At 37.6% G+C, this 16,657-nt stretch overlaps 1 protein-coding gene across 1 annotated transcript; it reads left to right on the top strand.

Annotated features, from left to right (window-relative positions):
- Positions 1-697: 697 nt before the first annotated feature.
- On the top strand, positions 698-11,876 carry FUNDC1 (FUN14 domain containing 1). The gene is made up of 5 exons (XM_043459548.1): positions 698-882; positions 1,583-1,739; positions 5,281-5,356; positions 9,655-9,783; positions 11,417-11,876. Exons 1-5 carry the CDS (start codon positions 855-857, stop codon positions 11,492-11,494), a joined length of 468 nt encoding a protein of 155 aa, XP_043315483.1. The 5' UTR covers positions 698-854; the 3' UTR covers positions 11,495-11,876.
- Positions 11,877-16,657: the final 4,781 nt, after the last annotated feature.

A 16,657-nucleotide genomic window follows, 5' to 3' on the forward strand; every position in this document is an offset into this window, starting at 1 on the left:
CCATATTCTCAGAATAAGAATACTGATAGGGTTGTTTCAAATGTACTGCGAATGCGGGTGCAACGTAAGTTCAAAACAAGTTTCGGGGCCGGTTTATGTGAACCTGAGTTAGCTGCTTGGTTTTCAACATGGTTTCTCATTCAACAGAATCCCGTGAGGCTTCTTGGGTGAAGAACTTATCCTCGTTCCTTTGTCAGATTTAAATATGATGCTTAAAAATTATGTCCTCTTGAGTAACTCGTGTCAGGTCAGTACCTGGGCTTCCCTCTTCCTCCCTCAGGTTCCTGGCAGGAAACGCGTGGAGAAAATGAAAAGGTTCCAATTCCCAGCAGCAGCGCGTTAGAAAAATTTTCCATCTGTTAGTGAGCCTTTGACTGCTTGAAAAGTGTGGTTTGAAAGAGGGGTTCTCTTATCTCTTTTTAAAAGCCTCTTTCTGGTACCGTGTTACAAATAGCAAGCTGGTTTTCGTTTAACCACCGTGTGACGCCCCCTCCTCTCCAGCTCTGAGGCCCTTTGAAACAAAATACCAAAAGTTAGCTTCTGGAAATTCTCGAGGGGGAGGGGTGGGAAACCAGAGTTGCGGAGGGCAACTGACTACAACTCCCACAAATCCTTGCGGGCTGGTATCCAACCTGTCTCCCCCCTCCCCCCTCCTCGCGCCCCTCTGCCCTGCGCTTGCGCGGAAGGCCCTGCGCTTAGAGGAGGGGGCGGGGACAGGACTCTGCGCCTGGAGGAAAAAGAGGAGGAGATAAAAAAGAGACCATAGACTTCCACCTGGGCCTAGAGCGGTTTTTAAAGTAGGGGCGAGAGGCGGGCGGGTTGGGACCGCCTCAGTACAGGCCGCCGGCGGTATCATGGCGACCCGGAACCCCCCTCCCCAAGGTGAGCGGCCGGGGCCCGAAGTAGTATCTTAGAGGCGGCTCACAACTCTTGACCTTGCTTCGGGCTCGCCTCTTCCTTCTCCTGTCCCAGGGATCCTGGGGGCTCTGTTTTCTTGAGGCAACCTCTTTGAGCACCCCTTTTAGACTAGACCTCCCCTCCCCTTCTTGGACCCTCCCCTCAACACAGCCCCACCTGTCTTACCTTCACCTCTCTTCCTATCCGTCTTCTAACGTTTAAGTCTTGCTCTTGAAGTCATTTCTTCTTGCTGGGCCTCTAGCCGGTTCGGCCAGTGGAAGACCCCCTTTTCCTCCCACTGATGAAAATGAACCCTGCACTGACCCTGAACCTGAGATTTGGGGGTGACCCTTCATGCTGTGAAACTGACCTACCCGCCGAGATTGGGGGAGACCCTGCTGTGAAACTGAGCCACCCCTACAGAGATTTGGGGTAGGGGTGTAACTGCTCAGCTGTGTAACTGACGTTGCCCCCCAGGCCTGTGTCTAGCTCTTTGGGAAGGGGATGCTAGGCCCTTTACTCTCCAGGCCCTAAGTCTCAGGGATTGGGTTTAAGAAACTGTCTATATCTGGGCGTTTTTAGGTGTATGCCAGTGTAACAATGAATTTTAACAGATGAAAATGTACACGACATTTTTAACTTTCAGTTGACTGTAAATGTGTTGCTTTCGTTTTCTGCTTTCAAGAATATGAAAGTGATGATGATTCTTACGAAGTGTTGGATTTAACTGAGTATGCCAGAAGACACCACTGGTGGAATCGAGTGTTTGGCCACAGTTCCGGACCTATGGTAGAAAAATACTCGGTAGCCACCCAGATTGTAATGGGTGGAGTGAGTGGCTGGTGAGAACATCCTTTTTTTGTTACATTTCACTGGGAGCCTTACTGCTGCCCTTTTGTATCTGGGCCAACTAGTACTCAGTCAGTGGTTTTACAATGTTAATCCCAGAAGAGCTGTACCTTGAGACTTTTCTCGGTGATATGATTAGTGTAATCTACACTCAGACTCTTTGCTGGGTTTTGGTGATCATCCTCCTCCTCATCCTTCCTTTGATTTTTTTTTTTTTTTTGCCTACTTTCCCCCTTCTCAGATTTAGCAGATGTAGTGGATCTGATTCAGTGCCAGTGGGTAAAGAGGGAAAAACATAGAAGAGAAGAATTAATTATATGTAAATAATTTTTACTTGTTTAGTTGAAAACCCTGTGAGAACTCCCACAGTAAAACTAATCTCCAGGATTATCAGCCCTGTGCAAAGCAGTGTAAAAATTACTGATTATGATACAGATGGTTCTGTTAATTTTTGTGGGCCAATTTAAATTATGATAATACTTTGAAGAAGAAGAGTTGTAGAACATTGGGTCTTTGTTGGAATTACCCAGTGATAATACTGTGGAGTACATTAAGGGGGAGAGGTTAATAAGTATTAACCTCACCGGTTAACATTTCAGATCACATGATTGTATAATTGCTACTGTAGATCTAATTCTGTTATTCTTAGACTGAAAAGATTAGCCAAATAACAAGGGTCAGAAAGAAGTTTGACCTTTTATTTTGAAAATATTCATCACCCTAGAGAATTTCTGAAGCTAGTGGGTGTGCTTAACCTGTGAGTAATCATTTTTTTTCTTAGATTCTAGGTTAAATTCATCTTATTCATTAATTTAAATATTTACATATTTAAACTCGATAAGTATAAAGTGTTTTTTTAAATTTGTGTTTTATTTGCGCCTTGGAACAATGGTGCACTCTTTTATGCCTTTTTTTAACGCCTTTTTAAAAATAAATGCCATTTTATGGTAGAGACACTCAGAAGATTGTGTGATGAAGAGGTACAGTATTTATTCATGATGTGTACTTATTAGTACTGCTTATGAAAAAAGCCTGCAGTTAAGAGAGATGCCTGGTCAGAGCCTTGGTTATTCAGATGATTCTTCTCAAGCTGGTTATACTTTGATGCCCACAATTCAGAGCCTGGTCTTCTACTAAATAAACTCACAGTCTGGTGCCTTGGGTGATTGGTTAATGTGAGTCCAGGCCTAAAGCCCCATCTTGAAAGAGGCTAAAAAATAATTGAGCAGTAGAATTAAATCATTGTGTGTTTTCTCCTTGTAGGCCAAACTTGGTGAGAAGCCCCATAATTGGAAGAAGTTTGCTTGGAAAGGCTAGAGACAGAACAGGACATTAGTAGATTGATTTTAGTTTCTCATGCCATCAAGCAAAGGATAGACATGCTTGTGGAGCACAGTCCCCAGGATACTGTTAAGACCTGGCTGCTGCTTGGCTCCTTTGCTCGCTTTTCTGAGTCTTTGTTGCTGTCCCCTCTACTGAGGGACACACATGTTTGGACTTATAGCCAGGTGTTGGTCCAAGAGCTGTGTAATAGGACTCATATTATACAGGTGATTTGTTGCAATGACTTTAGATTCAGTGTAATAAACATTTGCAATTTTTTAGAGTGTAAAAGTGATGTCCTACTGTGGCATATGTTAAGGAGGAATGGTTAATAAGATGGTAGCTAGTTAACAATTCAGACCAATTCAGGGCTTGATTGGGAAGCTGAGGAAATTTATGTTTAGCTGTAGGTAGCTATAGGTTCTTGATCATAATAAGAAACTAAAACTGACAGCCGGATGGGTGGCTGCTAGGTGAGATGGGAGGTGTGAAGATCAGCCAGAGGGTCGTTAGTGTGATCTGGAAGCAAGGTAGTGATGCTTTTGAGGATGAAAAGAAGACAATCAAATAATGTTTTGGAGAAACGCGGGTGTATAGAATTGGCCATCAGTTGGACCCCAGAGGCGATGAAGAAGGCAGTCTGAGATGAGCATGGGGTGAGAAGCCTTGAGAATAGTGCCATCATTTAGAAATTGGGACTTTAGCAAACAGGTAGTTTGGTTGGAAAGATGGTGTTTGCTTTGGGACATTTTGAATATGTGGTTCTGGGTGGCAAGAGAAGCTCGTCATGTGATTGGAAATGTACATTTTCCATTTATGATGGTGTATTAGTTTCCTCAGGCTGTTATAACAAAGCACCACAGCTAGGTAACTTAAAATGAGAGAAACTTATTCTCTCACAGGTCTGGAGACTAGAAGTTTGAAAAGTGTCAGGAGGGTTGGTTCTTTCTTGGAGGCTCAGGGAGAATTTGTTCCATGTTTCTCTCCCATCTTCTGGTGGTTGCCAACAATCCCTGACATTCCTTGACTTGTAGACGTGTGTGCTCAGTTGCTAGGTCATGTCCAACTCTTCACGACCCCATGGACTGTAGCCTACCAGGCTCCTCTTGTCCATGGGGTTTTCCAGGCAAGAATACTGGGGTGGGTTGCCATTTCCTCCTCTAGGGAGTCGTCTCAATTTTGCCTCTGCCATTAAATGGCTCTCTTCCTTCTGTGTGTCTCTGTGACATATTGGATTTGGGGCCCACCCTACTCCAGTATAACCTCATCTGAATTAACTGCTTTTGCAATGAATTTACTCCAAATAAGGCCACATTCTGAGGTTCTAGGAAGGTCATAGATTTCAGGGGTGACACAATTCAACACAGTACAGAAGGCTGGCGTTGGAAATCTGAGATTCCTTTGTACATTGGATCTGGAATGCTGACAGGAATAATGAACTCACTGAAGGAGAGAATCAAAAAAGAAGTATGGGTTAACATCCTTATAGGATAGATGAGACAAAACAGGTTTAATACAGAGATAGAAATAGATAAGGGAGCCATGAGAAATGTGGGCCGAAGTATAGTCGTGAAGGTGGACCTCTTGCTGGACCTTAAAGGGTAGAAAAGTTTTAGATATTAGATAGATGGAGCTAGGTAGAAACCCCAAGAAATGGGGATTAATAGCTTGAGCAAGAGTGGTGACCTGTTTGGAAACTGATTGGACTGGAGCAGAAGGTTTGGGTAGAGTGAGAGTTGGCCAGATGTGTGGAATATCTTGACTACATTAAAAAAAAGCCCCACAAAACTAAGCATTTTGTTATGAGGAATTTCAACTTAATACAACTGTAGAAGGAAGAGTATAATGAACCCTTGAGTACTCAACATTCAGTTTCAGTAGCCAGTCTTTCCCCTGTCAATTCCCTTCTTCTCTTCATCCCTTATTTTGAAGCACATCTCAGACAATTTAGACTATGCAGTTTTGACTAGTCTGTATAACTGAAAGGAAACATTGAGGGTTTCTGAGCAGGTGCGGAACATGGTCAAAAGAACTGGTTAAGATTTTATTAAGAAATTTTTAATAATAATTTTTATTATAATTTTTTTAAAAATAATTTTTTAAATAAGTTAAGATTTTGTTAGGAAAGCAATGAAAACTAGAAGAGAGAGAGAGTTGAGTACATCATTGATTGTCTTCTGTTTTCATCCTTTGCCATTTCTTCCACTAAAGGTGTGCGGGATTTTTGTTCCAGAAAGTTGGAAAACTTGCAGCAACTGCAGTAGGTGGTGGCTTTCTTCTCCTTCAGGTATGTCAGAGCTTTCAGTCCTTGCCTCTGCTTAACAAATAAACATTTCATCAACAGCATAACCTGTTCATACTGACAATTTAAAACATATATTTAAAGTTCACACACATTCATACACAATATATGAAAATCAAAAAGTCTCTTTCCTTCCCTGTTCCTAGTCATTTTTCCTTCCTGGAGGAAATTGCTGTTAGCAATTTCTAACATGTTTTTTAAAACTAGGAAACCATAATAATATAGAAAGTGGAAAATTGGTCTTCAAAAATAATTCATAATCCTATTTCTGAGGCAAGTTGATTTGAAATTTTAGTCCTGTTTATGTTCCTCTAAGTATAAGGTTCAAAAACGCTTTGCTCTTAGAGGTTGTTTATCAGGATATTATCTGGCATTCATGTCTGTTTGGCATATATTTTCCCCAAAATATCATTCCCTGAAGATCAAATATAATAAATCCTAAAATTGAAAAATCTCTGGGAATGCATGTTAGCAATAATTTTGAAGATACAGAAATCTGTCAGGTTTTGAAAATGACTGATGGTCATAGCAACCAAAATCTGACTTCAACATCTAAGCCATTGATCATGTAATAACCAGTGTCATTGCCTGATGTACAGAAGGACTGAATTCATATGTATTAAGCACAGATTTTCAGCTGTTTACTAAACAGTTTAAAAAATTTATATATATATGTTTTTCTATTGGTGGTATTATTAAGAGTAATTGCTTATCTCTTGTAAAAGGTAAAAAGAAATAATTATATTCTAAATTCAGTCATTTGGATGAGTATGCCAGTATTTGCACAAAGAATTTTATTTAAGCTGATTTTTGACTTCGGTTTATATAGAACCAAGAATTAAGTTATTTATATAGTTATCAAGAATCAAGATAGTTAATTTTATAGCTGTTTTGAAAACTCAGTTTGAAAACTCAGTTTCAAAAGATGGAAAAGGATACTCTACCAAAGCAGAGTTCCCTAGAATATTCACAGATAGAATTATATATTTCAATCTGCTCTGCATGTCATTTATCGGAAGTCCATTTCAGCCCCTTCAGACCCATGTTTTGCGATTGCCATCTTCTACTTCATGTTTAGTCCATGTAATGTTTGAAGTCCCTGAGTAGAAGATGGAACCTCTCCACATCAAACCAGTTTTTCCCACCAATATGACTTACCTTGAAAGCTCAATAGAAGGAAACAAAGACAAAAAAAGAAACAAATGGCTTTTAGGCTAATTACCTTTTATTTAGTCTTGCTTCCATATTTTTATTACCTTTACTTATATTTAAAGATAAATATTAGTTTGCTTACAACTTACAGCTCTTCTAGTATATTTTTTCAGTATATATTTATCACACTCCAATCTTAAAAAATAGACAGTTGGTATATAAATCTTTTAAATTCAGCTTTTTTTAAGTTGTCCATGCCCATAATTCAAAGGGTCAAGTACATGTGTAATGGTAAATACAGATTAGAATAATCCTCTGCCTCCCTCACTACCTCCCTATTTTTCCTCTCTTGAGGCAACCAGTTTGAACTATTAGCTGATTCTTAAGGTATTTATTTCCTTTTTCCTAAACAAATTAATTGGATATTTCTTTGTCTTTCAGTTTGAGGTATTAACTGTTGGCTTCCCATTATGTAATATGGGAATTAAGCTATCATTTATTGAACTTCTGTGTGCCCCAACCCCCACATATCTGAGTATTGTTATTTCATAATTGTGTTAGATCATTACCTGGAGTTCACTGAGCTGGATTCTGTAAGTTAATGTCTTTAACTATGTTCAGGAAGGTTTTGGCCATTATTTCTTTGAATATTTTCTCCTTTCTTTTCCTTCTGAACATGACTCTGACTTATGCATGTTAGGCTCTTTGATAAGGTTCCGAGGTTTTGTTCATCTGTTCTTTTCAGTCTTTTTTTTAAGATTGTATAATTTCTAGTGATCTAGTTTCAAGTGCACTGATTCTGTGTCATCTACCTTCTGCCATTTATCCAGTGAATTTATTTCAGATATTTTTCAATTCTAGAATTTTCATTTAGTTCTTTTTATATTTTTCTGTGTTTCTGATGAAATTCTTATCTTTTCATTGATTACAAGTGCAGTTTCCTTTACCTCATTGAGCACAGTTATAGTACTGCTTTAAAGTCCTGATAATTTCAGTATATGGGTCATCTCAGAGTTGGCATCTGTTGATTTTCTTTTGAGACTAGGCCACATTTTCTTGCTTTATTGTATCAGGTAACTTTGGATTTTATCCCTGAGCATTGGGAATGTTATGGAGAGTCTGGATTCTGTTTTATTCCTCTGAAATTTGTTAATGTTTTGATTTTAGTAGGCAGTTAACTTGGTTATATTCAAATTGCAAACTCCATTTCATCTGTGGTAGAGAGTGGCTCAAATCTCAGTTTTTTTCTTTTTTAGCCTCAGCCGGAGTACTTCAGTATGCCCCATGGATGTGTGGTTCAGGACTTGGGTAGAATTTACACCTAGAATTTGGGGCTTCCCTTCTCTAGCTGTGTCCTTTCTGGCAGCTGTTCTTCTCCTGGGCTCTGTCCTCTTGTTCTTCAGGCCAGAAAAATGGCACGTTCTCTACTCAGCTTTTAGCCACCCTGCAACTGCATCTTGTCTTCAAGATAAAGCCAAAAAAATGGGCAACTCATCTTATATTGGTCTCGTCTTACAAATTTCAACTCCTCTTAAAATCTGCTTCCTTTTATTATTTTGGAGCCCTTGTGTTTTAACCAGGGTTTATAGTTGCTGTCTATGGGAGGGACCTTAAGGTTCATCATCACTTCTGGGTCTGTGACCCAGATTATCATGTAAGGTATTGCCAGGAAAACCTTTCAGTTGCCATTTGCTTTGATTATCACTCTGTTTTACTGAGGCTAGAATTAGAACTGATATAAGGTGAATAAATATAGGAAGAAATGGAGATAGATAGATTCTTCTCTGGAGTCATTCACAGTGAAAATGGAACCTAAGATTCCCAGCCTATTTATATAAAGTCAGATATTTTTATAATTTGAAGTATTTTATGTGTGAAAGTGAAAGTTGCTCAGCCGTGTCCGACTCTTTGCAACCTCATGGACTGTACAGTCCATGGAATTCTCTAGGCCAGAGTACTGGAGTGGGTAGCCTTTTCCTTCTCCAGGGCATTTTTCCAACCCAGGGATCAAACCAGGGTCTCCTGCATTGCAGGCAGATTCTTTACCAATTGAGTTATTTCGTACTTAAAGTGACACATTAAGAGATTACAAAGAAAGCATAAACTTGGTAGAAGTGATTTATAATGGTATACAATTGTTTACTACTCTTATGATTCTTTACATGTTGATTGTACTCTTTGAAGGGATGACTTACTGTACTGGCTTACAAACATGCTATTGTTCCTGTTCAGATTTTGCTATGTCTCAGTAGCACCATATCAGACATTAGGGTTAGTAGGCATTTAGCTGTAGTTTTATTAAAAGTATTTATGACATGAAATTTGTGTAGAGCATATCTTCTTTTATATTCCACTTTTGAAAGCAGTTACCAGAAAAAGTATTCTTTTTTTTTTTTTTTTTCAGAAAATATATTCTTAATTTGACTGAAGAGTGAGTTAGTGAAGAGAGTTTATCAAGCTTATTTAATGACATAAAAACTGATTGGCTACTGATCTCTTACATTAATCATCTGTTTAATTAAGGGTACAAGTCTCTGCCTTTTTAGCTAATTCTTAAATTCCCAAAATTCTGATCAAATTGTAGAATAGTTGTGATATAATTTTTGGAATCTTTTGTCATTAAGTACTGTACTTTTCTTAACATAGTGTTCATCACATCTAAATAATTTTGTATGCTTAAGTCTGTTTTCCCTAATGGTCTGTAAGCTCTCTGAGGGTGGGGACTTTTGTCTTCCTTGTTCTTGGCCATAACTTGGCGGCCTAAAACAGTGCCTGGCACAGAATCGGCACTCTGTGTATTAATGAATAAATTAGTGAATAAATTATGCTTTGTTACACATAAGCATCATACATTTCTTGAAATCTAAATGTTCATATAGGGGCTTCACTAGTGGCTCAGATGGTAAACAATCTGCTTGCAGTGCAGGAGACCTGGGTTCAGTCCCTGGATCAGGAAAATCCTCTGGAGAAGGGAAGGGCTACCCACTCCAGTATTCTTGCCTGGAGAATTCCATGGACAGAGGAGCCTGGAGAGCTATAGTCCATGGGGTTGCAAAGAGTTGGACATGTTCATATATTGTACTATCAACCTAATAGGTTTAAAATTAACCATTTTTATTACATTTTTGCAGATTGCCAGTCACAGTGGCTATGTGCAGATCGACTGGAAGAGAGTGGAAAAAGATGTAAACAAAGCAAAAAGACAGATTAAGAAACGAGCAAATAAGGCAGCACCTGAAATCAATAACATAATAGAAGAAGTAAGACAATGTGTATTTCTGGCTCCTTTTTTTTTAAATGGATCTCAGCAGAAAATGCAACTAGGGAATATGATCTTTAAAAAAAAGATTGGTGTTTCTGGTCATGTCTAGAGTGTTAAGTAAAATTTGGGATCAAGTCACCATTTAAATCACTCTTATTTTTTTTTAGTTGTTAACTAAAGCTACCTATTTTTTTTTGAGGTGGAATAGTTTGAAAATGTATATATTTTATTTTATTAATATATTAGTTTTATTAATGTTTTTATGTATATTTTGTCTGTTTTATTCTTACTTTGTTTAGAACTGAATTGAATATTCCTTTGCTTTTATTTTAATTCTGTCCTTTTACTTTCTCCAACTTCTATTTTGAAAAATTTTATATCAGTTGAAAAGTTGACAGACAAAAACAGTAAATACCCAAGTACTCTTTACCTATTCACCAGATTGTTTGCATTTCACATTTGCTTTGTGTGTGTGATTTACCCTTTTTATTCCTGAACTATTTAAGACATTGTGTTTTTTTATTCTTTAATACTTCTGTACATATGTTCCAAGAGTATGGATATTCTCCTATACAATTACGCTTATGAATCCCCCCAAACTTAATGTGATACAATAGTATTTCTTAATATACAGTTAATGTTAAAATTTTTATATCTTTTCCCCCCCTAATTAAGAATTGCATAGTGCATTTGGTGGTCATGTCTCTGAAGTCTCCTTTAATTTTAAATGGTTCCCTCATCTGTTTTTTGTTTTTCTGAATTTCATGACACATTTTTGAAGTATCTAGGCAGAGTATCTCACAGTCTTGCTTTGTCTAATTCCTTCTTCATGATTTTATTTGGGTTAAACATTTTATCAAGGTGTTATTTTTCTGATCCTGTATATTTTTTCCTACTGGCTAAGTGGACTGATTGTTAATAAATATCATTGTGCGTGCTGTGGGAATTTATTAATCATCTGTGTCAATAATTTGCTGAATGGATCATTTATGCCCACACTGTAGGGAGATTTCTTTTCATCTGTGAGAATTTTGCTGCCCATATGCTTGTTATCTCAGAAGCAAGAAGCTTCTGGGCCTGGCTGGGAGCTCTAGGCTCCTTCAATTTGTAACGGACAACCCTGGCATCTTGCCTGATGGTTGGTATCTGCAATAGTAGGAACACAAGAATGTTTGCTGAATATTTACTGAATTGAGGAAAACATCTGAAAAATAATACTCAGCTCTGGATTTAATAATTAAGAGTATTTTTAAAAATTTGTTACCTTTTTCTTATTATGGTAAAATATATAAAACATAAAATTTACCATTTTAACTATTTTTAAGTGCACAATTCACTGGCATTAAATATATTCACACTTCCATGTAATCATTACTACTATCCATTTCCAGAACTTTTTCATTATTCCGAATAGAAACTCTAACCATTAAGCAGTAACTCCTATAATTAACCTGTCTCCCTAGCCCTTGGTAACCTCTGTTCTACTTTCTGTCTTGATGAATTTGACTATTTATGTAAGTGCAAATTATAATAGCATTGTCTGTTTTGTCTGTTTTATTTCACTTAGTGTTTTCAAGATTTATCCATGTTGTAGCATAATTTAGAGTATTTTTCTTCAAACTTTATTTCAGGCAACAGAATTCGTCAAACAGAACATTGTGATATCCAGTGGATTTGTGGGAGGCTTTTTGCTAGGCCTTGCATCTTAAGAAAATGGATGTTCTATCACAATGAAGTCACCTCTGAGAAGAGAAATGGTGGTGACAAGATGGTCTCATCATTATACATTGACAGATTCTCCAGGATGACAAGAAACAACTAGCTGGACAATACCCAACTCACTGCTTAGCATTTTGCCATCTGAAATTTAGCAGACTAGTATCTGCTATAAAATAACCTGTATGGTATGTGTATAATAGCATCCCTGAGCAAAACATGGCTTTCATTATTTTTTAAGAATTTGTGTTTGTTTAAAATTTGCCTATAAAACACTACTATTGGATGTAGATATGGAGAGAAAATGAGTTGTTGGATGTATTCCCCAGTAAAATATTATTCTCATTTTATTTAAATAAAATGTTTTCCATTGTGCTTTTTTAGTATAGTGCCAGTAATTAAAACTTTGTATTATAGCTTCAACTGTAGGGCTGACATTTTTTTAAAGATATGTTTGCAGTAAACTGAAGAACTGTAACACATTTTGTGGAAGGATTTACAGATAATAGAATTATTAAAGATATTAAGCAAATTTAATACCAATTTTTAGGTTGCTTTTTCCTACAGTTCTTACTTATTTAATAACTGTAGTAAACAGTTTCAAGAAATGCTCTAGGGAAATACTACATATCTAAAGCTCTTTTTTGTTTTTTTGATGTCTGCAGTTGTAAAAATACCTGCTTGTATGTAAACTTCTAAATTATTTTTATTCATTTGTTTATCCTGGCAACCTGGATAGAATTCATTATTTTGAGAGTACATAGAGTTGGGTCACTGATTCATTTTATTAACTTCGAGTGAATCTCGTTTTTCATTTTTAAAAATCCTAATTAATACACTGACCCCTTCTTTACAAAGAGGTAAAAATCATTTTAAAATACTTAGTAGTGTAGTATGGATTTAAGGCTTTCAGGTTTTTCGGTAGCATTATGTTGATTGAACACTAGGCCAGTTGACTTGTTTCTCAGGACCAATATCACAGGTGGCTCAGTGGTAAAGAATCTGCCTGCAGCACAGGAAACACAGGGATACTTGGATTCAATCCCTGGGTCAGGAAGATCCTCTGGAGAAGGAAATGGCAACCCAGTCCAGTATTCTTGCCTGGAAAAATCCATGGACAGGAGCCTGGTGGGCTACAGTTCTAGGTTAGAATTGGGAAAAAGCACAGAACAATGGGTGTTGGAGTCTTCAGGTTGGAAAGACTTGGTGATGTTCAGATTATCTCCTTTTGATAGGAAATCCTTACAGTATTTTTTGTGTGTTATAAACAGGTGTTTCATATTTTCAAGGTTGTTCCAGTCTTTGTCCTTTCACCCTCACGAGACTCCTTAAAATTGAATGTGGGATTGATCTTTATTTTCTTCTTTTACTCTCATTAGCGCCTCAGATAAAACACTAAATAAAACTCGGACTCTCTTAATATGAAGTGATTTTGCTTATAAATACTTAATTTTTCTTCTTTGAGCTTTTCTCTGTTTCCTCCTTGCCTAGCTTTCCATTACTGTGAAATTAAAGGGAAAAGTATTCTCCATTAGGTGGAACCTTGGCTGTGCTTCTGTGTGCTCTGTCTGCCTGATACCTTTCATTTGGTGCAGTGAGGCAGGCTACTATAGGGAGCTCAAGTAGCTGGCTCAGTTTGTTCATCTTGGAAATATAAAGTGTCTCTTCTCTATATGATACATTGGGAAAGTGGGGGGCACAAAAATGACTGCCCTCAAATGGAGACTAAATATTCTTATATGAAAAGTTACGTAATAAAAAAGGAGAACCTGGCATATGATTTAATGGCAAATGAGTTGTAACCATAACTACTTTCAGAGTCCAAACATGAATGAAAAGTGAAAAAGAACACCTCATTTTTACCTATACATTTCCAAGTATTTTTTGATTGTTGATTTATATACCAAATGCAAAATACTATCAGTGTTCTCCATACTGTCTCCTCTCTGTTGGTGCCCCTTATTCTGCCTCTTGTCTGTGCTGTTACCCCACGAGGTTGTATGCTACTTGAGGCAGTCATATGTGGTGTTAATCTATAACTTGTGACACACCCCTGTGTAATGCTTTGCTCAGAGTAGGTATCCAGCCAGTGTTGTGAATGAGTATGTGAAAAGCGTATTACTGTGCTAGAGTTAGTGTTAACCTATAGGAAACCTCTGAAGGTTCTGAATCAAGCTCCATCAGAAAAGATTTGGTGGGGCTCAGCCTGAATGAAAAGCCTATGGCCTGCCGTTGTCGAAAATGGGGGTTTTTATGTTTGAGGGCATAAAGGTTGTTTGCAAGATTTATTAAAACTTGAGTATGTGGAATACAGGTATTTTGTGGCTTAGACTTTGGAAGATATATAAGGACATTTTGACTGATAGTTTTTTTTGTTTCTTTTTGGTCTCACCACATGACTTGCAGGATCTCAGTTCCCTGCCTGATGATTGCACCCATGCCCTAAGCAGTGAAAGTGTGGAATCCTAACTGCTGGACTATCAGAGAATTCCCCATTTTGACTAATTTTTATTGTTGTATTCTTAGAGCCCTCCCCAATCTCCCTCACAAAAAAAGATGATTTTTAATGTTTTCTTAAATATGCTTATTATAGAAAATACATAGCAAAAAAATATGTTGATAACGTCTATCTAGAAATGATTATCTGTATTTTGGTACATAACTTTTGGAATTTTTTTCTATATACATATGGACACGTGTATTGTGTATAAAAATTGAGTCATAGTTTATATACTTTTATAAATAGCTATTTTCACTTATAAGTATCTTTTTATAATAGGTACATTTAATGGGGTCACAAAGAGACACAACTGAGCAACTAAGCACACAAAATAGGTACATTTATGATGACAGAAACATTTAAGTGCCCACCCTCATCCCCTTTTATGAGACAACCATTACGAGAATTTCTTTATACATATATTGTTTTTTTTTTTTTTTGGTCCAAGTTTGGATAGTACATATTGGATGGTCACTCTGAAAGGTAAGGAATTTGGTGTACACTCACTGTCCCCTCCCCCTTTTTTGATTGCTAATATGTTTTTAGTTTTTCTAGTAGATGCCTTTATTACTTTAAATATGCTTTTTCTGTCCTAAGTTACCAGCTTTACAAAATATCTGCTAACTCCCTGTTAGTAAAGAAGAGGAAAATTTAAGTGCACCTCCTCCCTGTTTCCTCTGGCTTCCTGATTTTTGTTAATTACTTTTAATGCTACATTCAAATGATAGGATTCTATACAATTATTAAGAGGAATGTAGAGCTATATAAATTTGATCTAGAAGATTCACTTGTTAGTGGTAAAATCAGGTTACAAAAAGTATGACCCCACTTTTTAAAAAAACTGCAGGTGAGCATAAGTGTGCACACAGATCTTCAGAGGCTATCCCTGAGGTTAGTATACAGGATATTCATGTTGTATTTTCAATATTTTTGTGTCATCTGAAGTGTTTACAATGAGTACATGTTACTTTATAGGTAGCAAAAGTTGTTTTTTTAGAACCAGGAATCAATAGGTTATTGCTATTTTAGGGGGTTATTTTTGCTTTGTTCAGTGAGTTTATTTTTTAAATGATTTTTGTGAAAACAATGCAATAGTTCAAGAAGTCAAGTGGTATTTGACTAATTCCAGTACCTTTCTTATTACATTTAGTGGCTCTTTTCCTACAGAAGTTTCAACTACATTAGTTGTTTCTCTTGGTATTTACTGAAACCATATTTCTTGGACTTTTTTATGGTAAATAACTAGACTTGGACTTCCTTTTATGGTAGATGTGGATTTAGCTCTATAATACTTTCTTTTTCCTATCTTTGTAGTAGCAATTTATTAAATTTCTACAAAGTTTTATATATCATGACAAATATTGTTTACTGTTGAATAAGGACATAATCTTCTATATGTTCATTTATGTGACTGCAGCCAGAATCCTGCATTAGCCTGATCCTGCAAATAGCTCTGCAGCATGAAGGGCACTGTGGCTGGCAGCATAACAGCCCCTCCTTGCCCCCAGGCAAAGATGTTCATGTCCTAATCCCCTGAACCTGTGACTACATTAGGTTACATGACAAAAGAGTGAAGGTTGCAGATGGAGTTAAAGTTGCTAGTCAAGTGATCTCAAAGAGGTTATTCTGGTGGATCTTGGTGGGCCCAGTGTGATCATGAGTCCTTAAAAGAGGAAGAAAGCAGAAGAGCATCAGAAAAAGTAATGTGACTATGGAAGAAGAATGATCAGGCAGATGCTGTTGTGGCTTTGAAGACTGAGGAAGGGGGCCAGGAGCCAAGGAAAACTGGTGGCCTCCTGAAACTGGAAAAGGCAAGAAAACAAACCACCCCATTGCTTCCAAAAAGAGGCACAGTCCTGCTGACAACTTGATTTTAGCTCAGTGAGACCCATGTTGGACTTCTTACCTCCACATCTATAAGATAATGAATTTGTGTTTTAAGCCACTGTGTTAGTGATCATTTGTTATAGCAGCAATAGAAGCTAATACTGGCATCACTTGAGTTGTGCCCTCTTGTGGCAAGAGAGCTAGTTTTTTGTATTCCCCTATCAATCAGGCTTAGTTTTACTCTTACCTTGGACATGGGGTATCTCTTTACGGCTGCTCCAGCAAAGCGCAGCCACTGCTCCTTACCTTGGACAAGGGGTATCTCCTCACGGCCGCCCCTCCTGACCTTGAACGTGGAGTAGCTCCTCTCGGCCCTCCTGCGCCTGTGCAGTGTGGTCCACTGGAGAAGGGAATGGAAAACCACTTCAGTATTCTTGCCTTGAGAACCCCGTGAACAGTATGAAAAGGCAAAATGATAGGATACTGAAAGAGGAACTCCCCAGGTCGGTAGGTGCCCAATATGTTACTGGAGATCAGTGGAGAAATAACTCCAGAAAGAATGAAGGGATGGAGCCAAAGCAAAAATACCCAGTTGTGGATGTGACTGGTGATAGAAGCAAGGTCCAATGCTGTAAAGAGCAATATTGCATAGGAACCTGGAATGTTAGCTCCATGAATCAAGGCAAATTGAAGTGGTCAAACAGGAGATGGCAAGAGTGAATGTCAACATTCTAGGAATCAGCAAACTAAAATGGACTGGAATGGGTGAATTTAACTCAGATGACCATTATATCTACTACTGTGGGCAGGAATCCCTTAGAAGAAATGG

The sequence above is a fragment of the Cervus canadensis genome, chromosome X, assembly GCF_019320065.1.
Source record: "Cervus canadensis isolate Bull #8, Minnesota chromosome X, ASM1932006v1, whole genome shotgun sequence".
Lineage (NCBI taxonomy): Eukaryota > Metazoa > Chordata > Mammalia > Artiodactyla > Cervidae > Cervus > Cervus canadensis.

Bases quoted from the DNA above. Each gene is read 5' to 3' on its own strand.
- FUNDC1 (XM_043459548.1), top strand. From the start codon at position 855: ATGGCGACCCGGAACCCCCCTCCCCAAG. The intron at 5,357-9,654 runs GTATGTCAGAGC...ACATTTTTGCAG, and splicing joins GTGGCTTTCTTCTCCTTCAG to ATTGCCAGTCACAGTGGCTA. The intron at 9,784-11,416 runs GTAAGACAATGT...ACTTTATTTCAG, and splicing joins TCAATAACATAATAGAAGAA to GCAACAGAATTCGTCAAACA.